The sequence below is a fragment of the Eublepharis macularius genome, chromosome 19 (assembly GCF_028583425.1).
Source record: "Eublepharis macularius isolate TG4126 chromosome 19, MPM_Emac_v1.0, whole genome shotgun sequence".
Taxonomy (NCBI): Eukaryota; Metazoa; Chordata; class Lepidosauria; order Squamata; family Eublepharidae; genus Eublepharis; species Eublepharis macularius.
The window spans coordinates 13,923,083-13,949,268 of record NC_072808.1 but is presented as its reverse complement, the minus strand read 5'-3'; the positions used below and the strand labels follow the sequence as shown (position 1 = coordinate 13,949,268).

General features: G+C 45.9%; 2 protein-coding genes across 2 annotated transcripts; both read right to left on the bottom strand.

Moving 5' to 3' along the window:
* Window positions 1–9,947: 9,947 nt before the first annotated feature.
* On the bottom strand, window positions 9,948–11,075 carry LOC129346488 (olfactory receptor 13H1-like). Its single transcript, XM_055003835.1, has one exon. It carries the CDS (start codon window positions 11,073–11,075, stop codon window positions 9,948–9,950), a length of 1,128 nt encoding a protein of 375 aa, XP_054859810.1.
* Window positions 11,076–23,702: 12,627 nt separating this feature from the next.
* Window positions 23,703–24,635, bottom strand: LOC129346485 (olfactory receptor 13H1-like). Its single transcript, XM_055003833.1, has one exon. It carries the CDS (start codon window positions 24,633–24,635, stop codon window positions 23,703–23,705), a length of 933 nt encoding a protein of 310 aa, XP_054859808.1.
* Between the last annotated feature and the right edge of the window lie 1,551 nt (window positions 24,636–26,186).

Below are 26,186 nucleotides of genomic sequence, written 5' to 3'. Positions count from 1 at the left end.
CCAAGTATTTTTGAGTACCAGGGAAACTGCTCCCCCCCCCCCCCGGGTAACATAACCCAGCAATTTGATCTGACGTTCAAAACAGAACATGGGTAGAATCTTTCATGTTTTGCTGTAATTGTGAATAGGTATGGAAATAATTTTTTTGCCAGGCTCCATGAATAATGTTGAACAGCCATGCAAAGCATCCTTGACAAGGTCCATGTGTCCTTACTAGGAGTTCCCCAGCAAGTTAGTGCTAGTCCAATATTAGTTGCATGACTACTTAGCTCTGACATGGATTTTGTGGAATGACTAGAGAAAGCTATAGGGGTGAATATCTTGAAAAGGACATTAAAATAGGAGCAGGGCTCCAGAGTGTCAGGAAAGAAGGCCTGTAGCCTCTCCCACGCTCTCTCAGCTCTTTACAGGTTGTCCTCTACTTTCTTTTCTAAAATGAGTCTAAGGAATTTGGGTGTAAAATCTCTCAGCTGGCTTTGCCAATTAAATGAGAAATGGCCAACTCATTGTTATGTTGCTCTTGAGGTAGAGTGGGGGCAAAGGATCCCCCCACTGCTACTCTCTACCCCCATCCCCACTCACCTGACCGGTGGGGGGGGAGCCCCATGAACAGGCCCAGTGGGAAAAAACCTCCCAGGCCAGCACTCAGCATGCATGCTCCCCCCAGGCACAACCTGTATGGTGGCAGGCATGTTCCCATGATTCACAGGGGCTCAAATCGGGGGCCAACATTACACCAAAGTAAGTGCCAGATCCCTGCCCCTCCCCTTGCTGGAAGGATAAGGGGACCTGGCAACCATAGGACTAATGAAATTATTGTAATCTGGTATTATAGTTTGCTTTGATGTAAAGTATCAAGGTATGATGTGTTAGGATTTCTTGGTGTTTCTGGAGAATTTATCCTCTTGGGTTGAATCAGGGATAAGAAGTTGCACTGGAGGAATAAAGCTTGATACCTTAAAATCCTCATTGTGGCATTGCTGAAATAAAATTTTTCAACGGTATTTGGATTGTCCTTGCTTCCTTTCACATGGCATTTTGCATCTTTTGGATTAAAGGATAAAGGATCCCATGAAACTGTAAGTTAACAGACCAGATAACATTTTGTTTGAGTCAGTAAAAGGCAAAGGGAGGGGCTGGGCTTTCCCCAAGGACTCAGGCTTGACAACAACCACCAGGCAACTCGATACCACATGACTTGAATGAGTCACCCAGAACTGGCTGCTTGGTACTGTTCAAGAGCAGCCACACCACAAAAGCCAGGGTGATTTAGTGGTTAATGTTTCGTACTAGGCTCTGCTTGACCGAGTTTTGAATCACCACTGTGCCAAGGAAGCTCTCTGGGTGACCTTGAGCCAATTACACATTCTTAGGCTAACCTACCTCACAGGGTTGTTTTGAACATAAAATGGAGGATAGGAGAACAAGGGAAGCTACTTTGGGTCCCCATTGTGGATAAAGGTGAGGTAAAAAGGAAGTAAATAAATAAGAAATACAGCTGAAGATAGGAGGCTGATAAAATATAAATTGATTGGTGGATTGTTGTCTCCAAGAAGTACTTTTATCCAGCCCATTCTCCAAAACATTCCAGGAAGATCAGAGGAATGGTATCCCTCCTTTCTTCTAGCTGACCTTGATCCTGGAATCATGGACAGAGTTGTGACACACAAGCTTCTCTGCAGCTGCCAAAGTCTACAGAGGTACAAAGTGAATTTAGTAAATTATATTTCCTGTCTTTTATATATATATATATCAAATCAAATTTATGATTACGGTCCTAGACCAGCAAAAGAATTACAGGAATGATCAATATATATATTATACTACTATATATTGTACATACCTGTAAAAAATTGCTCTATTAATGTATGTTTAATGTATGTTTAATGTTGCTGAACTTTGATTGTAATAAACGAAACGGAACGAACATAAGAACAAACAAATGAATTAATGAATGGGATTCACTGTTCACATGACATTGCATCGAAGAGAAGAATGGTTTAAGTGATGGGGCAAGGGTTTTTTTTTTGTCTCCTTGCTGACTGTGCATATGTATGTCCTGTTATGCCAATAAAGGTATTCGATTCGAAAATATAAACATCTGAAAGGCCTGAAGCTCAGACAGAAGCACCTGGCATGTAGAGCAGTCTTATTCCCTAAACATTTGTCTGCACTGGCCTAGTATCTTCCATTGATTTGCTTTTAGGAGAAGGGATGCAAACAAATAGGCACTCCCGGTGCGTGCGCGTGCGCGCGCTTACCCGGGTGCCTGACTTTGCCCGCATGCACGGAGGGAGAGCGGCTGGCTTTCCCGGGCATCCGGGTGCCTGATGTGGGCGGGGCTTTAGAGCCGTTATTGGCTCTGCCCGCCTTCCCCCTCCGTGCAGTTGCGGGCTGGCTCGTGGAGGGAGAGGACGTGCGGCCGTATCCGCTGCTGGCGCTTAGGCCGCACGCCTAGACGCTCTCGGGCCGTCGAGGCTTCAGGGCAGTTTGCCCTCCCGGGTCTGGAGACGGCGGGCGGCCGCGAATTCGGGCTTCCAGCTTGGCGTTCGTCGCTTCGCCCCCTCCCCCTTCCCCCCCTTTTTTCCTTCTGGGCACTGGGTTCTGGGCGGGTTGAAGGCGGCTGGGCGGTGTGCGCCCCCCCCCTCACCCAGTTCTGTTCTTTGTACCTTCGGCGTTCCGTCGCCGTTTCTCATTCGGGCTTGCCTTTGGGGTTCATCAGGGAAGGGCCGGTCCCGCCGCCCATCTTGCTCGGCCGCTGCAGCCGCGCGGCGGCGCTTCGCCACATAGGGTGGCTGCCCTCTGCCGGGCTTGTGGCACCCTCCCTCTTGCCATACCCCCCCCCCTTTTTTTTTGTTTTCTCTGGTGGCTGTAGGGTGGCCTTTGTCTGTTTTGCCTCTCTCTTTAAAAAAAAAAAAAAAAGAAAGAAAGAAAAACCATTGAATAAGTAATAGGGAGAGGGAAAGGGACAAGGAGAGGGGGTGAGAGTGTGGAGAGAGACTGGGTTAGGAAGGGGCTCACATCTGCGATTCTAATCGCGTTTTCTGGGAGTCTTTTCGGTCGTGACCTTAGGGCACGATTTGTATTTCTGGCCCTGGTATAATTGGTACTTGGCGGGGGCCTACTGCCAGGTGTGTTGTCATCATGCCTCCTAAAAAAGGAGTAGGCAACAGCAAAGGCAAGCAGCCTGCTAAGCGCCCCAGAGTGAGTGGGCCGCTCCCTGCGTCATCCTCAGATGATGAGGATCCAGGGTCGCTCCGACAGGAGATTTTGGCCAAGTTAGCCTTACTGGAACGGGCAAAGGGGGTTTCTCCCGGTCAGGTAGTACCCAATAGGGCCGGTAGGGCTTCTAAGAAGGTTTCCCGGGCCACCTTTCAGCGTGACGTCCTCACGCGTCTTTCTGTTCTGGAAAGTTCTACAGGTGGTGAGATGAGCGGTGCAGATGCGCTTCAGGAGGACCTGGACAGAGCTGGAACTTCGGCACGGGCCGAGGATGACACAGCCGAGGTGTCAGAGGTGCCTCAAGTAGCGGTGGCCGTGGAACAGGTGGAGCCTGAGGGTAAGTCCGCTTTGCCACAGACATCTCAGACATGGCCTTGGGGGCCTATAGGGACTTCATGTGGTCCCACCAGCTGGGGATCTCAGTTGCCACATTCTTCTTATTCCAGTCATCCGGCTTGGCCAGGGATTCCTGGGCAGCTACAACCTGTTGGTGTTGGGCCATGGCAGCCTTGGGGTCACGCGCCTGTCCCGGCTCAACAGGGGCTGGGGGGCCTTGGTCCAGCCCCTGTTCCGCCTGTTTCCGTACCCTCAGCGCCTGCTTCTTCTGCCGCTGTGGGGAGTGGCTTACAACCGTTTGGGCAACCGGCGGCCCTATGGCCTCCCTATCCAGGGGGTCTTTATTATCAGCCCACCCCTTTGGGGTCGTTGCCCTACCGGGCCATGCCATTTGGGGACGCGGCCCTCCCATTGGGAGACCACCTGACCCCTGCCACCAGGGACAAGATACTGCGTGGTGAGTTCGTCGACGTCTTTACTCTTCTTTTCCGGGAAATGGAAAAGAAGGATAAGGAGGACATGGATGAGCGCGATAAGGAAAGAATGAAGAGGCGTAAGGTGGACCGATCTTGGTCCAATTGGCTGCCGGGTATGTTGATCTACGCTGGTGTTCTTGCCCGTGCGCAGCCTCACAGGGCTGCCCCCCTGTTTCAATATATTGACATTATATACAGGGGATATACGGATTTCGTTGGTGCTGCTTGGATGCAGTACGACGAAGAGTTCCGTATGCGTGCAGCCTCTGACCCTACCTTGCCGTGGGATCGCATACATCAGCAGCTTTGGCTCCAGTTGATGGCCCCGGCCAAGCCCAATTTGGGTGATAGAGCTGATAGTGGGCATTTGTTGCATAGGCCTGCCTCCACATCTGGTACCCGCGCCTCAGCGGGGCAGTCGGTTCAGCCACGGCTGCTTTGTTGGGACTTTGCCTATCAGGGCGTGTGTTCTAGAAAGGGGTGCGGGTTTAAGCACGAATGCCCACGATGCAAGGGCCCCCATTCATTTCCGGCCTGCCCCCGCCCCAAGCCGCGGGGTGGCGGGTACAGGCGCCCAGGTGGCGGCGCCGGACAAGTTGCTGCTGATAAAGGGTCCCTCTCCCATAAAACTGAAGGTTCTGGCTGACACTTTGCGGCATTATCCTGACCGAGTTTCAGCACGGTTCTTGTTAGACGGTTTCACTTATGGTTTTAGAATTCCGTTTCAGGGCCCGCGGGCCCCTTTCATGTCTCAGAATTTACGTTCAGTTAAGGGTTTGGAGGACGTAGTTAGGCGTAAGATAGATAAGGAGTGCAGGGACGGGCGTGTCTTGGGCCCATTTGCCGCCCCTCCGGTGCCCAATTTGAGGGTTTCCCCACTGGGAGTTGTGCCCAAGAAAGCAGCTGGTGAGTATCGGCTGATACATCACTTGTCTTTTCCCAAGGGAGGTTCAGTTAATGACGCCATTCCGGAACATTTGTGTTCCGTCCGGTATACGTCATTCGATGAGGCAGTTAGTATGGTTAAGAAGAATGGCTGGGGTGCGGAAATGGCGAAATGTGACATAAAGTCAGCATTTCGCCTCCTCCCTGTGCACCCGGAGGACTTTGAGTTGTTGGGGTTCTCCTTCGAGGGCCAATTTTACATGGACAGGGCGCTCCCAATGGGGTGCTCTGTGTCCTGTTCGGCCTTTGAGAAGTTTAGTTCCTTTTTGGAGTGGGCCTTGCGTCAGAGGCTGCGAAGCCGTGACTCCGCCCACTACCTTGATGATTTTATATTTTGTGGGCCCCGGGGGTCTGGTCAATGTGCCCGTTTATTGGCGGGTTTTATGGCGTTGGCGGATGAACTGGGTGTTCCGCTGGCGCACGAGAAGACCGAGGGGCCCACGCAGGTGTTGACTTACCTAGGGATTGAGATCGACACGGTGGCGCAGACCTTTCGCCTCCCAGCAGCCAAAGTGGCCGATTTACGTGAGCGACTGTTTGCCATGCGCAGCAAACACAAGGTGACGCTTCGTGAGCTACAACAGCTTGTGGGTCACCTGAATTTCGCTTGTAAAGCTGTGGCACCTGGGCGCGCCTTTTTGCGACGCCTGTGCGAGGTCATGGTGGGATTGCGTTTGCCTCATCATAAGGTCAGGTTGTCTATAGGTGTTAGGGAGGACCTTCGAGTGTGGGAGGATTTTCTTGCCTCATTCAATGGAGTGACTTTATGGCGGGAAGAATTGTTACTGGAAGCCGAATTGCGTGTGGCTTCCGACGCTTCCGGGGCTTGGGGCTTCGGTGTCTTTTTTAGGGGACACTGGTGCGCTGAGCCTTGGCCAGCTGTCTGGCACGCTATGGGAGTCACTAGGGATCTAACGTTTTTGGAATTTTTTCCAATCCTAGTTGCGCTTTGGTTGTGGGGAGATGAGCTTGCCAACCATGTTGTCCACTTTTGGTGTGACAACATGGCAGTGGTGCACGTGATTAATTCCCTTTCTGCCAGGTCTCCCAGGGTCATGGGGTTGGTCAGGCCATTCACGCTCCGCTGCCTTCGCCTGAACATTTTGTTCAGGGCTAGGCACGTCCCTGGTATTGACAACGGGGTGGCGGACGCTCTGTCTCGCCAGCAGATGGAGCGCTTTCGCCTGCTTGCACCCGGCGCGGATCCCTTGCCATCTCTGATGCCTGTGGAGTTGTGGAGTCTTGGAGGGAAGAAGTGCACAGAGCCATCCGTCTAGCCATCGCACCCAGCACGAGAAGAGCATATGATCGCGCTGCGCGTCAGTTCATGAGCTTTCGTATCGAGGCTGGTTTGGAGCAGAGCTGGCCCATTCCGGCTGAGCACCTTATGCAATTCTGTGTTGCACGGAAGGCTGGCGGCCTATCTGTTAAGTCCATTCGGGGGCTCCTGGCTGCCCTTGCCTTTATTAGTAAGGCTAGGGGCGTTCCGGATATGACCGGCGACTTCAGGATTCGTAAGATGCTTGAGGGCTGGTCCCGTGAGTCTGGTGCGCGGCAGGATGCCAGGCAACCGATTTCACCAGCCATACTGAAGGGCTTGGGGGGCGCCTGGCAGTCGGTTTGCCTATCGGGCTATGAAGCGGCGCTCTTCCATGCTGCGGCGCTTACGGCCTTCTTTGGGGCTCTTAGGGTCGGTGAGTTGGTGGCTCAGTCTCGCTTGGACCTCTCTCAGCGGGCGCTGCTGGTTCAAGATGTGCGGTTCGTAGGAGAGAAAGTCTCCTTAAGGATCCGGTCATCCAAGACTGACCAGCATCGTAAAGGGTCGACCATTTGGTTGGGCTCTTGCGCTGATGCCGAGTTGTGCCCGGTTAAGGGTTTGCGGGCGTATCTTAAGGAAAGGGGCGAGGGCGAGGGTCTTCTCTTTCGCCACCGCGATCAGTCGCCTCTTACCAGGTATCAGTTCTGGTCTGTCACTGGGCGGGCCTTGGCTAAGTTGGGCCTAGAGGGCTTCAAGTTCGGTACCCATTCTTTCAGAATTGGGGCGGCTTCTACTGCAGCTGCTATGGGTTACAATGATGCGGCTATTTGCAGAGTGGGGCGGTGGCGTTCGGCGGCTTACCGGGGGTATGTCCGCCCTCTGCCTGCCCCGAGGTGACCTGTGTTTGACTGTTATTTCTTTTAGGTGCTGTGGTTCGCCGTGGGAGGTGTCGGATCCTCATCTGCGGGCACAGCATGGTCTTCTGGGCCGCCCATCAGGCCAAGAGGACCCACTTCGGATCCCAGCTTGGCCTCAGCCGTTGGGCCCAGATCGAGTGGCAGGGCCGACGGGGCCTACGTTGGCCGGGCCTGTTGCCTCTCCTGTTTGAGGGAAGGTCTGCCCCTCCGCCTAATTTTTTAATTATACATTTAGGGGGTAATGACTTAGGCTGGGTCAAAGGTAAGGCTCTTACGCTGCAGGTGCAAGCGGACCTTCGGTTTATTTTGAGCCGGTGGCCTGGCGTCCTCATTATGTGGTCAGCCATCCTCCCCCGGCGGGTATGGAGGGAGGCTTTGGACCACGATGCTGTTGAGAGGACTAGGCGTAAGGCCAATAAGGCCATATTTAAGGCTTTGGGTGAGGGCCTAGGGGTTTATTTGCCCCATCCTCAAATTAGGGACACGTACGCTGACCTCTTTCGGGGGGACGGTGTGCACCTGTCCTTTAAAGGTAATGAGATATTCCTTACGGATTTGCGGCAAGGGTTGTGGTTGGCCCTGCAAGAGATGTGGGGCGTTAGGGCCTAAGCAGAGGCTTGGCCCTAACGGTGGCAGGTTAGCTGGGGTAGGTAGAGCGGGCTGGTGAGCACCCGGTGGCACATCCCCATTGGTGGGGAATGGGGGTCTGTCTCGGATCGGCTGGCGGGCCTTACGGTTGCCAGCTGAGAGGGCAGACTGCCCTTGGGACCCCCCGGAAAAGGCATTACCTCGGGCCTTACGGCTGGGGTGTATGGCGCTTTAAAGGGGGGAACCATTAGCCTGGTCGGCTGGGTTATAGCCATGCAGTGGATGGCTTGCGCCTAGGGCAGGGGGTGCTCGCCCATGCAGTACGAGGAGCTGGTCACAGTGACCCCCTTGCTCGAACTGTACCGCTAGTTTCACCCTTGCCGTTAGTTAAGTTTTAGTTCAAGTGTTCATATTGAATTGGTCAATAAAAGGCCCTGTTTCACCCAAGCCTTGTGTCCGTCTCTTCTTTCCGAATATGTGGGCAAATAGGCACTCCCGGTGCGTGCGCGTGCGCGCGCTTACCCGGGTGCCTGACTTTGCCCGCATGCACGGAGGGAGAGCGGCTGGCTTTCCCGGGCATCCGGGTGCCTGATGTGGGCGGGGCTTTAGAGCCGTTATTGGCTCTGCCCGCCTTCCCCCTCCGTGCAGTTGCGGGCTGACTCGTCCCGCCCTCCTCACCCTTGGATTGGCAGTACAGGTATAGCCGGTCGCCGTTTTGGGGCCAGGTAGGAATTTTTTCACCCCTCACTGGATTGGCAGTTTGTGGGGGGTGTTTTTCGCCTACCTTGTACTGCCTGGTTTAGGTTGGTTCTGTTTTGGCAGGTTAGCTGGGGTAGGTAGAGCGGGCTGGTGAGCACCCGGTGGCACATCCCCATTGGTGGGGAATGGGGGTCTGTCTCGGATCGGCTGGCGGGCCTTACGGTTGCCAGCTGAGAGGGCAGACTGCCCTTGGGACCCCCCGGAAAAGGCATTACCTCGGGCCTTACGGCTGGGGTGTATGGCGCTTTAAAGGGGGGAACCATTAGCCTGGTCGGCTGGGTTATAGCCATGCAGTGGATGGCTTGCGCCTAGGGCAGGGGGTGCTCGCCCATGCAGTACGAGGAGCTGGTCACAGTGACCCCCTTGCTCGAACTGTACCGCTAGTTTCACCCTTGCCGTTAGTTAAGTTTTAGTTCAAGTGTTCATATTGAATTGGTCAATAAAAGGCCCTGTTTCACCCAAGCCTTGTGTCCGTCTCTTCTTTCCGAATATGTGGGCAAAGTGCAATCTCTACTAATGCACAGGATGAAAATATGGGTTTTTTTCCAATGATTCAGCAGCATGCATCTGCGCAACCAAATGGTGTCCTCAATCAACCCAGTATGATGCAAAGCAAACCAGGCAAAAAACATAAAATAAAAATAAATAGACATTGTTTATAATTTGAGAATTCTAGTTAGAACCTAGAAGTATCGAAAAGCCAATTTTTGTCCTCCATCCTTAGGTAAAGGTAATCTCCTGTGCAAGTACCGAGTCATTACTGACCCATGGGGGGACGTCGCATCACAATGTTTTCTTGGCAAACTGTTTGTTATGGGGTGGTTTGCCATTGCCTTCCCCAGTCATCTACACTTTACCCCCAGGAAACTGGGTACTCATTTTACTGACCTTGGAAGGATGGAAGGCTGATTCAACCTTGAGCCGGCTACCTGAACTTGGCTTCCGCCAGGATCAAACTTAGGTCATGATGAGCAGAGCTTGGGCTGCAGTACTGCAGCTTACCACTCTGCACCACGGGGCTCCTTTCTAGGCCAATGTTAGTTAAAGTTGACTTGTGTATACACTAATCTTTCTGTGCCAGGACCCTGACTCTAATATACTGATATAAATCCCACTGATTTTGTCCCATATAATGGCTCCATCAAAAAAGATTAGGGAAAAGATTCACAAAAAGTACACCAATATTTTTGTCCTAGGATCCTTCCTGACTGTAATTTATTGAAATAATTTCCCACCTATTCTGCTAAATATGTTTAGGAAAAAGCTGGAATCTCAACAAGTGATAAATATTTGATCATGTTGGTAGGAAGCAATAAATTAGAGCTGGCAGGGCATTGCAGAACCGTGATATGTTGACCACTGCATTTGATGAGCATTCAGCAGGAAAATACTATTCATGTACGAAAAACTTACCACAAGAAGGAGTGGAGTGTAATGCACTAATCTTTACTCTGTTATTTTCCTTCCAAACACGCTCCAGAAAGCTCCTTTCACATCCCTGTTTCTCAAGGTATAAATCACAGGATTGAGCATCGGAGTTAAAACCCCGTACATTAAAGATACAATCTTATCTTGATCGGAAGAAGATTTGGGGTGGGGCATCACGTACATAATTATGATGGTTCCATAAAAGACACTGACCACAGCAAGGTGAGAACTACAGGTGGAGAAGGCTTTCTTCCGACCCTTTGTTGTGCTAATGCGCAGTACAGCTAAACTGATGCGCACATATGTAACAACAATGAAGCAAAACGGAAGCATTACAACAAAGAGACTGGAAACGTTCATGAAAAGCTCAGTAGAACGAGTGTCAGAACAGGCCAGTTTGAGGAAAGATTGTAGTTCACATACAAAATGGTTAATGGTGTGTCGTCCACATAAGTCAGTAGGACGCAACATTGCATGGATCAGGGTTGTCAGTGAAGAAAGGCTTACAGATGCAGCCACTAAAGTGATGCAAAACTTCCAGCTCATGATCTGGAAATAGTGGAGGGGCTGGCAGATAGCTGCAAAGCGGTCATACGCCATGATGGCGAGCAGGAAACATTCTGTCACAAAGAGTAAAAGACCAACATACATCTGAACCAAACATCTGTAGAAGGAGATGGTGGGCCTGTAAAAGAAACAGTTGACCATGATCTCAGGAAATGTATTGTTGGAGATCATAAAGTCTACAGAGGAGAGGACGCAAAGGAAGAAATACATGGGTGTATGAAGGTGGGGATCGGCAATAATCAATATGACGATGAGGCCATTGCCAAGAAAGCTGATGAGGTATGTCATCAATAACAAACTGAAGAACACAGCCTGAGCTTTGGGGTATTCGGATAACCCAATCAAGATGAATTCAGTCACAGTAGTCTCATTTGGAGCACCCATGACATCCTCTGCCTTTTCTCTTCTGCAAAAAATAAAAGAAGAAGAAGAAGAAGGTTTAGAAGTGGCACTGGCAGACTTTTGCAAATCCATAAAATCTTGCAGTACTTTTGTGAGTTTTAGTCTTTGGGAATCTATAGGCTTCCTACATTCCAGTGCACCGTAAGCCCCACTGAAGTCAATGAGGCTTAAGTGCATCTTAATTTTTAAAGTTATCAATGTTGTTGGACTCAGCGGTCTGCTAACTAGATTCTCAATTGTTGCATGACAATAGAGTAAGCTTTAATAAACATAATATGTTTTACATTTGTTCTGTATTTAAATTGAGGATTTAATTAATTCCATACAGACTTATTTCAGTGTAATGCTGCATTAAAATAAATCAGACATTTGAAAATGACCTTGATACTGAATTCATGGACTAATATCTTGATAAAATATAATACTAGGAAAAAATTGTCTCAGTTTTGTCCATTCCACTTTGAGTGACTCTTCCAGGAGTTTAGACTAGAGACGGGCACAAACTGAAATACAAACCAAAGTTCAGCATGAACCGAGCCAATTCGTCAGAGCCCATTTCTGACAAACTGCCGTGAACTTTAGGCCAGCTCGTTTGGTTCATTTTTCGGTTCGTCACTACAGACAGCCTGGTGCTGATCAATCAATTTCCTTGGCAACGGGGGGGATGCACTTTCTGCAGACCTTCTGCTGACCCAGAAGTGGCATTTGCTGACCTGGAAGTGATGTTTTCACGAACCAGATGAACTGGTTCATGAACCAGGGCAAGTTCGTGAAATTTCATGGTTCATGAAACACGACAAACCACAAACTGCCTGGTTCATTTCCCCCCCCCCCCCCCGGTTTGTGCCCATCTCTAGTTTAGACTCTTGACCTCTATGCAGTGTTTATCATAAGGAAAGCATGATTAGATCTAGATGAAGGTGGAGTGAAAATTGGTGGAAGGAACATTAACAATTTGAAATATGCAAATGACACCACATTACTGGCAGAAAATAGTGAAGACTTGAAACAACTACTGATGAAGGTTAAAGGAGAAAGTGCCAAAACATTACAACTGAACATCAAGAAGACAAAAGTAATGACTACTGAGGAATTACATAATTTTAAAGTTGACAATGAGGAAATTGCAATAGTTCAAGATTTTCTATTCCTTAGCTGAATCATCAACCAAAAGGGAGACTGCAATGAAGAATTCAGAAGAAGATCGAAACTTAGATGAGCAGCTGTGAGGGAACTAGAAAAGATCCTTAAAAATTAAGCTGTTTCAATGGGGCAAAGATCAAGTTAATCCAAACTATATTTTCTATTACCATGTATGTATGCAAAAGTTGGACAGTGAAGAAAGCTGACAGGAAGAAGATTGATTCATTTGAAATGTAGTACTGGAGGAGAGTTTTGCAGATATCATGGATGGCCAAAAAGACAAATAAGTGTGTATTAGATCAAATCAAGCCTGAATATTCCCTAAAAGCTAAAATGTCAAAAATGAGTCTGTCATACTTTGGTCACATCATGAGAAGAGAAGACTCTCTGGAAAAGTCAATAATGCTTAGAAAAGTGGCAGTAGGAAAAGGGGAAGATCTAAAACAAGATGGCTTGACTCAATGAAATAAGCCACATCCTCCAGTTTGCAAGATCTGGGCAAGTCTGTTAATGATAGGACATTTGGGAGGTCTTTCGTTATCATACACAGGGTCACCATAGATCGGAGGCGACTTGACAGCACGTAACACACACAGAAACTAGGAAAACCTAGAAACATTTGGGAAACTTAATTTTTATTTATTTTCTGCTTCTAGTTCACTGAAAAGTGCTCCCTTTAAAGAGCTACCTGTAAAGAATTAACAAACCTCTATAATCTCTCCCTCCCTATTTCCTTCCCACACACACCTTTCCAAGAATGTGAAATAATTTTAACAATTGTCTTCTGCACTTCTTAAGAGATTCATTCGCCCTTTAAAGAAAAATAGTGTATAACTGATATGAAACCTGGAATTTGAATTTGCCTTGGAACAAATGATGAACAAAAACATATTCCATATTGACTGTGCTGCAGTCAAGAGTTGTGTGACACTTTAACTAGTTAACTGTGCTATACTATTTTTGTAGGAGGACCCAAGAAGAGGATGAGGGGGAAAGAACTACGGGCCAAGCTACACATGACAAATGATACTTGAACGGCATGTGGATTGAGTGGAGGGCAAGTGAACAGGGAGAAATACACTTGCCGTTCAAGTGTCATTTGTCATGTGTAGCTTGGCCCTAAGTGAATCCAGGAACAAAGACACAATGACAATATTTTGTGGCTTTATTCCTTAACTCAGGGCCAAGCTACACATGACGAATGACATTTGAACGGCAAGTGGATTGAGTGGAGGGCAAGTGAACAGGGAGAAATACACTTGCCATTCAAGTGTCATTCGTCATGTGTAGCTTGGCCCTCAGTTGCGGTTTTGTTCATGTACTGATCTGCAAACTCATCCGTGTTCAAAGCTCAGCACCATAGCAGTGCTGTGGGTCAGAGAATATCTGCACCAAGCAATGCCATGCCTTCTTATCCTTCTAGCTCAGACTTTTCCCTCATCAACACCCTGACCCCTTTCACCCACTATAAGGGCCAAGCTACACGTGACGAATGACACTTGAACAGCAAGTGTATTTCTCCCTGTTCACTTGCCCTCCACTCAATCCACTTGCCGTTCAAGTGTCATTCGTCATGTGTAGCTTGGCCCTAAGTTCTGTTCCTTATCACCTGTCCCAGGTGCTGGGCAATACATCCTTAGACTTTGAGCACCCCCCCCCCCCCTGAATTGTTGCTGTGATCACTACTTATGGTCTCCCTCGTCCTTCTCTGGTTAAATATCAGAGTGAAATATTTATCTAGTCTATCAATGGCAATCAGGCAAAAAGGCCCGTGTGCCAGGCCATTTGAGAAGGAAGGAGTGGGGCTGACAAAGAAGGGGGTAGCAGCTGGGTGGGTTTCCTTGCTCCCACGCCCACTCCCAGACACGGAAAGACCCATTTATCTGGCACAAGTTTGGCCAAATAAATGCCCTCTAATTGTCTCCTGGACTCTGAGCACCAGATAAATACCGGGTAAATGCCAAGAGGTATGCCTCCAAGGATGTACAGCACATATCCACACTCTCTCTCGCTTGGTAATGGGGGTTAGCTTACCTAGATCAGTCCAAGGAAGAGACTGAAGAAAATGCTGAAACGTTGAATTAGCTTTTCTAAGAAGCTCTCGGAAAAGATGCTTATGTGGAACATATTTGCAGATCTGTTCTGTACTGTTGAGAGAACAGCTCTACCTATTCAGAGAGACCATAGTCAGTGTTTTTGCAGCTACCAGGTCCTTGCTGTTCTATACTCTGCAATGCTAGTGGTCCTCCCGGAATATGACACAGAAGTTGTAAACTGAACTCCTGGGAAATTGCTTCCAATAAACACTTTAGATTCAAAGATTTAATGACTATTTCATTGTTTTAAACCTTGAGGATTCTATAGGGAATAAGGGAGCAATGAACAGTTTGGTAGATATTGTAGTTCCCCCTGTGATCCATATAGGTGGCCTCAGTCATCATTATCAATATTATCGAATTCTCACTGTAGCCAAATCTGTAGATACTTAAATCCAGACAGTGGGACCATGATCAGGCAAGGCAGTTCTTTCTACAAGCCTGACAAAGCCCCAGGTTTGCAGAAATATCTGAAATTTTAAAAGAAGAAAAAAAGATTGCGTATTTAACACTCCCAATGTAATAGACCCGGCGCCTATACCCTTAAGAAATGAATGCCCTCTCAAAGGCCATTGTGGATGTTGCTAGGCAACGAAAACAATATCTCCAGCTTTTTAGCATTGGTTTGGATTAGTAAAAGGCAGAGTGAGGGGCACAGCTCTTTTCGAGGCCTTTGAGGCTGGTTTCAGGCGTGCTAGTGTGACCGCCAGCAACTTAATACCATGTGACTTGAATGAGTCACCATGGACTGGCTCCTTGGTACTGTTCAACAGCAGCCCCATCAAAAAGCCAGAGTGGTTTAGTGATTAGCATTTAAGACTAGGATCTGGTTGACTTAAGTTTGACAAGGGTAGTTATAGAGAGGCGGCATGCTGTAGCTCTTAGAGTATGAGAGTAGGATCTGGGAAACCCAGCTTTGAATCTGGTCTCTAGCATGGAAGCTTTCTGGGTGACCTTGGGTCAGTCCAACCCTCCCAGAGGATAAAATGGAGGGGAGGAGAATGATGTAAGACCCCTGGAATCCCCATTGAGAAATAAATGTGGAGAATGAACAAAGTAAATCAATATGTAGGTGATGTGGCCAGTTTATTATACTGCAGCATTTGTCCTTTAAAATGCTTGACACATGCAACACCAAAGATTGCAAATTTCATCTTCAGTCCTAAAACTGGAGACACAGGGCCAAGCTACAAGTGACGAATGACACTTGCCCTCCACTCGATCCACTTGCCGTTCAAGTGTCATTCGTCACTTGTAGCTTGGCCCACAGAGTCTCTAATCAAACTTATAGTGCAGTTAAATAAGCAAGTAAGTTTGCAGTTCTGATCTGAGGTCAAAACAAAGTAACCATGTGATTTATCAAAGCCCTTGCATAAGAGTTCATTTGTTTGTAAAGGTATTTAATGCATGCTGAAAATGTGTATTGCCCTTCAGTTTCTTAGGCTGTGAACTCACACCTCTGAACTTTTGTATATGTGTGTCCCTTTGTGCATCTTTCTGGGTAGTTCTGTCCCCTTTGTGAACTACTCTTAATTCTGAGCTTCCTCCAGTTCTCAAATAAAAAAGGTCTTTCTCAGATCATTGCTTTGAGGTTCCTGGGTTGAAACTGCCACTACCTAGAAAACAGTTGGAATTCCAACCCATGATCAAAGTTTCTTCCAGGTTTCGATGCAGCAAGAAATCAATGCTGGAGGGGGCTTCCCATTACACATTGCCAAAAAAGGTCACAATGAAAATCATCACAGTTTTTAGTGTACAAATTTTCAGGGTATAAATGTGCAAAAGAAGTAACCCCCAAAAACTTGAGTGTATTGTGATCTTCCAGACCCTTTCCTCCCTTCCAAATTCTCTAATCTGACCTTTTCTGTCCAAATACTTTCCAGAAAGCCCCCTTCACATCCCTGTTTCTCAAGCTATAGATCAGGGGATTGAGCATAGGGGTTAAAACCCCATACATTAAAGATATGATCTTATCGTGTTCAGACGAAGCTTTGGGGTGGGGCATCAGGTACGTGATTATGATCGTACCAAAAAACACAATGACCACAGCAAGGTGAGAACTACAAGTGGAGAAAGCTTTCTTCCGACCCGTTGTTGTGCTAATGCGCAGTACAGCTAAGCCGATTCGCACATATGTGACAACAATGAAGCAAAAGGGTAGCAATACAATAAAGAGGCCAGAAACATGCATGAAGAGCTCACTCACACGCATGTCAGAACAGGCCAATTTGAGGAACGATTGTAGCTCACATGTAAAATGGTTAATGACATACTGTTCACAGAAGTCAGTAGGACGCAACAGGAGATTGATTAGGGTCGTCAGTGTGGAAAGGCCTACAACTGCAGTCACTAAACTGATGCAAAACCTCCAGCTCATGATCTGAAAATACTGGAGCGGCTGGCAGATGGCTGCAAAGCGGTGATGGCGAGCAGGAAACATTCCGTTGCGTAGAGTAAAATACCAACCTACATCTGAGATAAGCACCTGTAGAAGGAGATAGTGGGCCTGTAAAAGAAACAGTTGACCATGACTTCAGGAAATGTAGTATTGGAGATGATGAAGTCTATTGAAGAGAGGACGCACAGAAAGAAATACATGGGTGTATGAAGGTGGGGATCAGCAATAATCAATATGACGATGAGGCCATTGCCAACAAAACTGGTGAGATATGTCATCAACACTAAAGTGAAGAATACACTCTGTGCTATGGGGTATTCAGACAGCCCAATCAAGATGAATTCAGTCACCATTGTTTCATTTGGAGCTCCCATGACATTCTCTGCTCTTTCTCTTCTGCAGGAAAAAAAGAATGAGATGGTTTAGAAGGGATACTGGCAGACAGTTGCTTATCCATAAAATGTTGCAGTACATTTCCGAGGTCTGTTTTATGGGCTCTATATGTTTGCTGCAATCCAGTGTAGTATAATTCCCAGTAAAGCTGGTGAGGTGGAGTGCATCTCAATTTAATGTTATGACTGGTGGACTCAGTGACCCATAAACCAGAGAAATATTGGGCAGGGGTTCATTTTTATTTACTTTCAGGTTATTCTTCCAGTTCACTGAAAAGTGTTCCATTTAAAGTGCTATCTGTAACAAATTAATGCACTTCTAAAATAACACTTTCTGTTTACTTCACACACACATCTTCAGAAGTAAGTGAAATAATTTTAAACTCTGTCTTATGGCCCTATCAAGAGGTTCATTCTCCTTTACAGGAAATGGAGTACTTGGCTGATACGAAACATTTGCAGATTTTGAGACTCCTTTTCTATTTAAATTTGCCTTGGAGTTCTATTTAAATTTGCAGGAGTTTTATTATAGGGTAGGCTTCCCCTCTTAGGAGTTGGGAGGTAATTATAGACGTGATTAACTAGTTTTACTTAAAGGGGATTTTTTGCAGCACTTTACAGTCTGTTATCCACACTGTCCATTAGAGTACTATGGGAGCAGAAGCGTTGGTGACTAGTGAGTAAGTAAGATTTGCTCATGATCGTATATAATTCTGTAACTTTTGTAAAAACCTTTTAAAAATTATGTAAGATATTTTAAATCTGTATTCATGGAAATAATTTTATTCCAGTCCATCATAAAATTGCCCAAGAAGAAGTAACATCATGAAACGGGAATTGGACATTTGCAAGCACAAGCCCGTCGGCCACATGCCCCTTGGCATCTTCATTCCCATCGGCCACATGCCCCTTGGCATCTTCATTCCCATCTTGGACTGTTGACGACTTACCTGCACATGCACCTTCCAGTACTCTGCTCCTTTTCATTGGACTGCTCATTGTAGTTTATTTAATTCATGTTCATTGGACAGACAGACTCTGGATATATTGTATAATATTTATTGTATGTATGTATTTATTACTTGATTGTATGGCATTTTGCACTTTGCACTATATAAAAGATTTCACTATCATATAGTTACTGCCGTAGGTTGTAATCCCCGGGTTGGTGTAAGTGTTGGAATAGACGATGAGCAAAACCATGATTTCCACACTGGCAGCCGTGCTACTCTGCTGCAGCTAAAAATTCTGGGATGTTTTAACAAGTTAACTGTGCTAAACTATTATTGTAGGAGGTCCCAGGGAAAGGATGAGGGGGGTAAGGACTAGAGATGGACATGAACCGCATTACAAACAAAAAAAACCCAAGAACCGCCCAATTTTCTGTTTGCGAACCGGCGGTTCGTGAGGGTCCATGGCCAATGAACCAGTGTTCGTTGGAAGCCCTGTTTGTTGCATTCTCCTGCTGTTCGTGAAGCCAGACTGTCAGGCACCATCAATCAATTCCCTTGGAAACGGAGCTGGGGGAATGCCTGAACTCTGTCTGCACTCCTTCTGTCGCCCTGGAAACCCGACTCGAAGCCCAGCTTACCTTGATTGGCAGGTCTTCCTTCCAACCATGGAGCTGCAAATTGGTTACAATTGGTTACATGGGAGAAGACACCCAGGGGGAGGGATGGGGGAAGGGTGGTGTTCTGTAGACATGGGCACTCCAATCTCATCCCTGCAAATCCTGATAGGCAGTTCTGACAGCCAACCCCTTGTACACTGGGCCAACGTCAACTGGTGGCTCTAATTATATCGAATGGGAGTTTCCTGGGGGCCTCGGATTGGAGAGGGTATAACTCCAAGATCCCTATTGCAATCTTGACCAAACTTGGGTGCTGGCTGGAGGAGAGCCTGCTAAACACTCCCTGGAAATATGGGCACTCTAAGTCCAACGGGGGCCGTTCTGATGCCCACGAGCCATGAACCTCAAACCGGTTCAGCAACAGGAAAAATTCATTTCAGTTTGTTGGTTTGGGTTCGTCGTTGGCACCGAACCATGAACCACTGGTTCGTTAATTTTTTTTGGTTCATGCCCATGTCTAGTAAGGACTAGGTATATTGACCTGGAACCTAGGAATAAATGCACAATGGCAAGACATTTTGGTTTTATTCATTAACTTAATTGTGGCATTATTTATATAATGACATTCACAATCAAAACAATAACCTCTTTTCCTTTGCACTCTAGGTACATTCTGGGCAACCCATGAGCATCGTGGCAAACTCACACTTGTTGACAGCTCAGCAGCATAGAAAATTTGCACCAAGAGGTGCCAAACCTCCAACCCACTGGATAAGCATGTAACTTCTTTTCATTATTAGCTGTCCCAGGTGCTTGGCAATACATCTTCAGACTTTGAGCAGCAATCCTGGACTGTTCCTGCCATCACTAGTTACAGCCTCCCCAATCCTTCAATAGATCAGTCCCAAAGTTAAACATCTACCCCATCTAGCAATGTGAAGGATGAGAAAAAGACCCCTGCACCAGAAGGATAGAATGGGACTGGGAAAGAAGAGTATGACAAATGAGTGGGTTGCCTGCTGCAAGGGACATCCCCCCGCCATACTCACACAAGCATCCAGAGGCTGGCAAATGTTTGGACAAATAAATGTCCTCTAATCGTCTACTGGAATCAGAGCACCAGGTAAATATCAAGAACTATGCCTTCAAAGATGTACAGCATTCACCTATACATTTTTTCCCCTATTGGTAATAGGGTTTTACTTACCAAGTGACGTCTGAGTATTCTTCAATGTATATTTTTCAATTGTAAATACAATAACCAGGTTGCAAGAAAGTCATTGGTACTAACAGCCTATCCTTCCACATCAAGGCAAGGGAAGTCAATTAAATCCAGTTGTCTTTGGTCAGTCTCTTACTAGTTCAAGGTGGTCTTCAGGAAATATTTTTGTGGTTGTTGTTAAAGTAAATTCTCACCCTAATTGTTTCTGCCGGATGAGTTGGAAGTAACAGGTCCTGAAGATTTTTGATTGATTTGATGGCAATTGAAACTGACTACTGTACAAGCCTCTTAAATCAGTCCAAGGAACGGACTGAAGAAGATGGTGAAAAACTGAAGTTCCTTTTCCAATAAGCTCTAGGAAAAGTTGCTTTTGTGGAACATATTAGCAGGTCTGCTTCTCACTCTTGTGAGAAGAAGAGATCTGCTTCTTCCTGGGGACTGCACAGAATCATTTTGCATGTACCAAGTCTTTACTGTACTAGTGGTCCTGCTGGAATATGACACAGAAGTCGTAAACAGAACTCCTCGGGGAATCACTTCAATTAAGTACTTTAGATTTAAAGATTTAATGACTATTTCATTGTTCTAAACTTTAGGAACTCTATGGGGACTAATTGAGCAAGGAAAACTTTGGTAAACTTTTTTTTAAAAGACAAAGATGCTTGCTTATATTAAGATATATTTATATTCAACATTTTAAACCCAAATTGGATAACTAATTTATTTTACTGATAATTGTTCTTAGTTATTCTTAATTTTCAGCTACATAATAAAAAAAAGCTTTCCATTTTTCCTGAAATTCCAGGAATGGCCTATTCTGTATGTAAGATGTTCATTTTGCCGTTGACACATGTTCGTATAGCTTATTCATCCATTCTGTCAAATTGGCCTTGCTTTCTGCTGCATATACTACTCTTGCTGCTGTCACCATATATTTAAATAGTTCACTACGTACTTTTATAATGTTAGTGGGTAAGATATTTAATTTTTAGGATTCAACACAAAGGAAAGCTTTGGTATCTTTTGTATTTCTTCATGTATTTCTATCCATTATTTCCTCACTTTCTTACATGTCCACCATATGTGATAGAAGGTTGCATCTGTATTTTGACATCTCCAGCACTTATATTTTATACCAATTCTCCCTTAATATTTGACATTCTGTAAATTTGATTTCTTTACTCCATAAATTTCCCCCCTGGCGCATACATGTTTTTTCTCCAAAGTTTTGTATACGTTTTATCATACAACTTTCTACTTGTTCTGAATCTGTAGCAAATAGAAATAAACATTTATATACTTTTACGAATAAGTGTTTTGAAACTCCAGTGATTGGTTGTTCAAACACTGTTTTCTCTCTTAACTGGCTACCTACTTTAGATAGTTGATCTTTAAGCTTAAACAATATATCAGCCATGAAGCTTTGATAATACATCAGCCATGAAATGTTTTTTCCCTTGAACTTGAATTTCTTGCCATGTTTTTATTTTTTCCTTGTTTATACATCATATATTCATAATTTATTTACTGTTTTATTTCTTACAATAATATTGAAATAGACACCAATTGGGAATGTCAATGTAAAATTGGTGGAGAGGCAGCAGTTGTGAAACTTTTGGCTGTGTGTGTGATGCTTCATAACATCAACACGCTGCAGCAGCTCCCACTGCCTGCAACAGAGGGCTTGAGAGAGGAGCCCTGGAAAAGCACACCCAGACCCACTGCACATGAGCCATCTGAGGAGCACAGTGACAGGCTAGCAGTGGTGACCAAGCAGGTGTGGGAGCACCTCTGGAGTGGCAGCCGCTGAACTGGAATTGGCACCTGACACTGCCTGTGACTGCCGGCTCTTAGGTGGCCTGCACCCAAGTAACATCCTCGTGGCTGTGATTCAGGGGCTGCCAGGGGGGGGGGGCGCTTGCCATGGGCCAACAGAGAGGGACACCTGTTGAAGTGACTCAAGTATGTGGAATGGGGGTTGGGACCATGGATGTATCTGAATATGGTATCCTGCTGGTGCCACCCTGCACATGGGCCAAATCAGCAGCTGCCCATACATGTGGACTCTGGCAGTGCCCCCCTCCAAATGGATAGGCCTGCCTGAGGAGGTCAGGAGAGACTTCACTCCCATGGCTGCCCTTCCACAGCTGAGGAGGTCAGGAGAGCCTCCCCTTCCATGGCTGCCCACAAATGATGGCAGAAGTGGCCACTGGAGATGGGCACGAACAGCAATTCGAACTAAAAAAAGGCACGAACAGCCCAATCAGCTGTTTGCAAACAAGCTGTTCGCGAGGCTGTTCTAAATGAACAGGTGTTCGTTGCAAGCCTCATTCGTTGCTGTTTGTCAAGCCAGACAATCTGGCACCCTTGGCAACCAGAAGCATGGACTGCCTGAACTCTGTCTGAATTCCTGCTGTTGCCCTGGAAACCCCAATCCAAGCCCAATTTAGCTTGATAGGCAGGTCTTCCTTTCAAGTGTGGAGCTCCAAATGTGTTACAAGGAAGCAAAGAGCAGCGGGGAGGGGGGGGGGTTCCCAGCTCTGGTTTTGCAGACAATGAGGGAGAGACAGTTGCTGTTGGCATTTTGAGAGAGAGACAGGGAGAGTGCATTGGAGCTTGAATTTTCTTTGTGTGTGATGGGATAGGGATCTACCTCTTCAAGTTCCAGGGCTGCTGCCAGGCTCTGGGGCCAAGCTATTATTTATTACTGGTACGTTAACTGCTGCATGCTCAGGTAAGGTTTCTGGGAGTGATGCAGTAGGGATCTACCCCTTCAGGTTCCAGGGCTGCTGCCAGGCTCCGGGGCCAAGCTACTATTTATTATTGGTATATTTCCTGCTGCCTGCTCAGGTAGGGTTTCTGGGAGTGGTGTGGTAGGGATTTTGATGGCTGGAGGAGAGCCTGCTGGCCCCCATGAACAATGAACAACAAACATGTTCGTAAACAGGATCATGTTCGTCTATGTTCGTTGTTAGTTGTTCATGGATGGCAATGAACAATGAACACCATGTTCATTTTTTTTCTGTTCGTGCCCATGTCTAATTATGACTCTCATCCTAACTTGCCAGTATGTCCTTTTAGGACTGGGCTAATCCTTGAAGTAGGATAATGGGTTGGATTCAAACTAAATTTTACACTCAAGCAAAACACTTTTGCCTCTCCACTTCCCACAGTGCCCCACTGATCTCCCTAAATAGTTGCTTCTAGGAGACAAGGGACTTCAGGCATGAGGGGCAAATGGTGGTCTGCAGCAGGTAGAGGAAATTAGTGGAAATGACCTCACCTGTACTATTAATGGAAAAATTAGTCTGGATCCAACCTAAAGTTTTAGAAATGAAGTAGCATCTATGCCAACTATGTATCTCATGAAATACGGGCACAGAACAGAAAACACTGAATTGGGGTCCCGGAAATGTCCCCATACTTTACTGATCCAGTTCACAAACCTACAGCTTGTTTGAGCAGTAGCTAATGATTAAATGTTATATTTACCAAAAATAACATATTTACAAAATATAACATTGGACCCACTGTTCCATCACTTTTCAAATAAAAAAGTCTTTCTCAGATCATTGCTTTCAGGTTCCCGAGTGGAAACTGCCACTACACAGGAAACAGGTGGAATCTCAACCCATGATAAATGCTTCTTCCATGTTTTAAAGCAGCAAGAAATCACTGCTGGAGGGGGCTTCCCATTACACATTGCCAAAAAGGGGTCACAATCAGGGCTTTTTTTCCAGCAGGAATGCAGTGGAATGGAGTTCCAGCACCTCTTGAAAATACTCAGCAATAGCACATGAAAATAATACTATTTCAAAGAATCCTGTGTGTTTCTCCCTCATTTTCCTCTTGAGAGTACCACCACCTCTTTTCCCAGAAAAAAACCCTGCTCAAAAAGATAATCACATCACAATTTCAGTGTATAAACAGTGTTTATGTGCAAAAGAAGTAAGCAAAAAAAGTTGAGTGAATTGTGCTTATGTTTAATCTAACATTTTCCTTTCAATCACTCTCCAGAAAGCTGCCTTCACATCTCTGTTTCTCAAGCTGTAGATCAGGGGATTGAGCATTGGAGTCACAGCCCCATACATTACAGAGATTATTTTTTCCCCTTCTGAAAATGAAGTCTGTTCTGGCTTCAAGTACATGATTATGATTGTGCCATAAAAGACGATGACCACAGTAAGGTGAGAACTACAGGTGGAGAAGGCTTTCTTCCGACCCTTTGTTGTGCTCATGCGCAGGACAGCTATGCCAATGCGCACATACGTAACGACAATGAAGCAAAAGGGTAGCAATATGATAAAGCTGCTGGAAAGATGCATGAAGAGCTCACTGGCACGTGTGTCAGAACAGGACAGTTTGAGGAACGATTGTAGCTCACATCCAAAATGGTCAATGATGTGTTGTCCACAGAAGTCAGTAGGACGCAACAATATATTGGTGAGGGTTGTCAGTGAGGAAAAGCCGACAGACACAGTCACTAAACTGACGCAAAACCTCCAGCTCATTATCTGAAAATAGTGGAGCGGCTGGCAGATGGCTGCAAAGCGGTCATACGCCATGATGGCGAGCAGGAAACATTCTGTCACAAAGAGTAAAACACCAACATACATCTGAACTAAGCACCTGTAGAAGGAGATAGTGGGCCTGTAAAAGAAACAGTTGACCAGGGTCTCAGGAAATGTATTGTTGGAGATCATGAAGTCTACAGAGGAGAGGACGCAAAGAAAGAAATACATCGGTGTGTGAAGGTGAGGATCAGCAATAATCAATATGACGATGAGGCCATTGCCAAGAAAGGTGATGAGGTATGTCATCAACAACAAACAGAAGAACACAGTCTGTGCTATGGGGTATTCGGACAGCCCAATCAAGATGAATTCAGTCACCATTGTTTCATTTGTGGCTCCCATGGCATCCTCTACACTTTCTCTTCTGCGGGAAAAAAAATGAATGAGATGGTTCAGAAATGGCTCTGGCTTGGAAAAAGAACAAACAGAGACCTAACATTATTTTTACTAACCCCTTCCAGAACTGGTTAGAGCATAAGAAGAGTCATCTTTGGGGGTGCAGATGGGAAAAATATTTGATGTACCATTTTGCAGGGAGGAAGAAGAAAAAAAAAAACAGAATGAAATCTAGATTGTGATCCAATAATTTAGGCTTAACCTTTTATGTTTATCTGTTTTTTCTAACCTGTTATACTGTTAAGGGATAAGAGAGAGGGGAACCGATGGAGCTTTTTGTCCTCTCTTTTTGTTTCTTGTTTGAAGGGGAGAAAGAGGGGAGAAAGAAGGACAAATTTAGGGTGATAAACACATGGAATTCGTTGCCACAGGAGGTGGTGGCAGCTACAAGCATTGCCAGCTTCAAGGGGGGACTGGACAAATATATGGAGCAGAGGTCCATCAGTGGCTATTAGCCACAGGAGATAGATGGTATTCTCTTTGTGGGGAGGTGGTGCTCTGTTGTCTTGGTTCTGGAAGGAAGGCAGTGGGAGGGCATCTGGTGTCCTGGCCTCACTGACAGTCCTTTAGATGGCACTGGATTTCTAGCCACTGTGTGTGACAGAATGTTGGACTGGATGGGCCACTGGCCTGATCCAACATGGCTTTGCTTATGTTCTTATGTTCTTATGTTCTTAGATTATGATTTAGGCCCCCTCTCTATGTTTAACGATATGTGTAATACAGACTTATTGAAAGCTTAGATGCTCTGTAACATGTTAGATTTTGTATACTTATTGCTGTAAAGCTTAATTAAAATAACTCATACATTTGCAAATGTCCTTGTTACTGCCTTCACGGACTCATCATGACTCAATAAAACATAATAGCAGCAAACCCCCCCCCCCAATATTTGGGGTGGATTTTAATTTTTTATTTACTTTCAGGTTATTCTTCCAGTTTAATGAAAAGTGCTACCTTTAATGTGCTACCTGTAAAGAATTAACGCACTTTTAAAACAACTCTTTCTGCGTTTACTTCACACACACATCTTCGTAAGCATGTGAAATAATTTTCAAATCTGTCTTGTGGCCCTCTCAAGAGATTCATTCTCCCTTAAAAGAAATGCAGTACGTCACTGATCTGAAATATTTGCAAGTATTGAGATTCCCTTACTATTTGAGTTTGCCTTGGGAAAGATGATGAACAAAAACATGAGTTCCGCATTGATAGCCCTGCTACCCTGCTGCAGCCAAGAGTTGTGTGACACTTTAACAAGTTAATTGTGCTATAGTATTATTGTAGGAGGGGGCAGAATGAGTGTGAAAGGACTCAGTCAGGAACACAATGGCAAGATTTTGTGGCTTTATTCATTAACTTAGATGTGGCTTTATTTCTATAGTGATTTTCACAATCAAAGAAATAAGGTCTTTCCCTTTTCAATGTAGGTTCGTTGTGGACAATCCATTAGGCTAGCAGCATAGCAGCACAGAAAATCTGCAGCGAAACGTGCCAAAC

Bases quoted from the DNA above. Each gene is read 5' to 3' on its own strand.
- LOC129346488 (XM_055003835.1), bottom strand. From the start codon at position 11,075: ATGCACTTAAGCCTCATTGACTTCAGTGGGGCTTACGGTGCACTGGAA.
- LOC129346485 (XM_055003833.1), bottom strand. From the start codon at position 24,635: ATGGGAGCCACAAATGAAACAATGGTGACTGAATTCATCTTGATTGGG.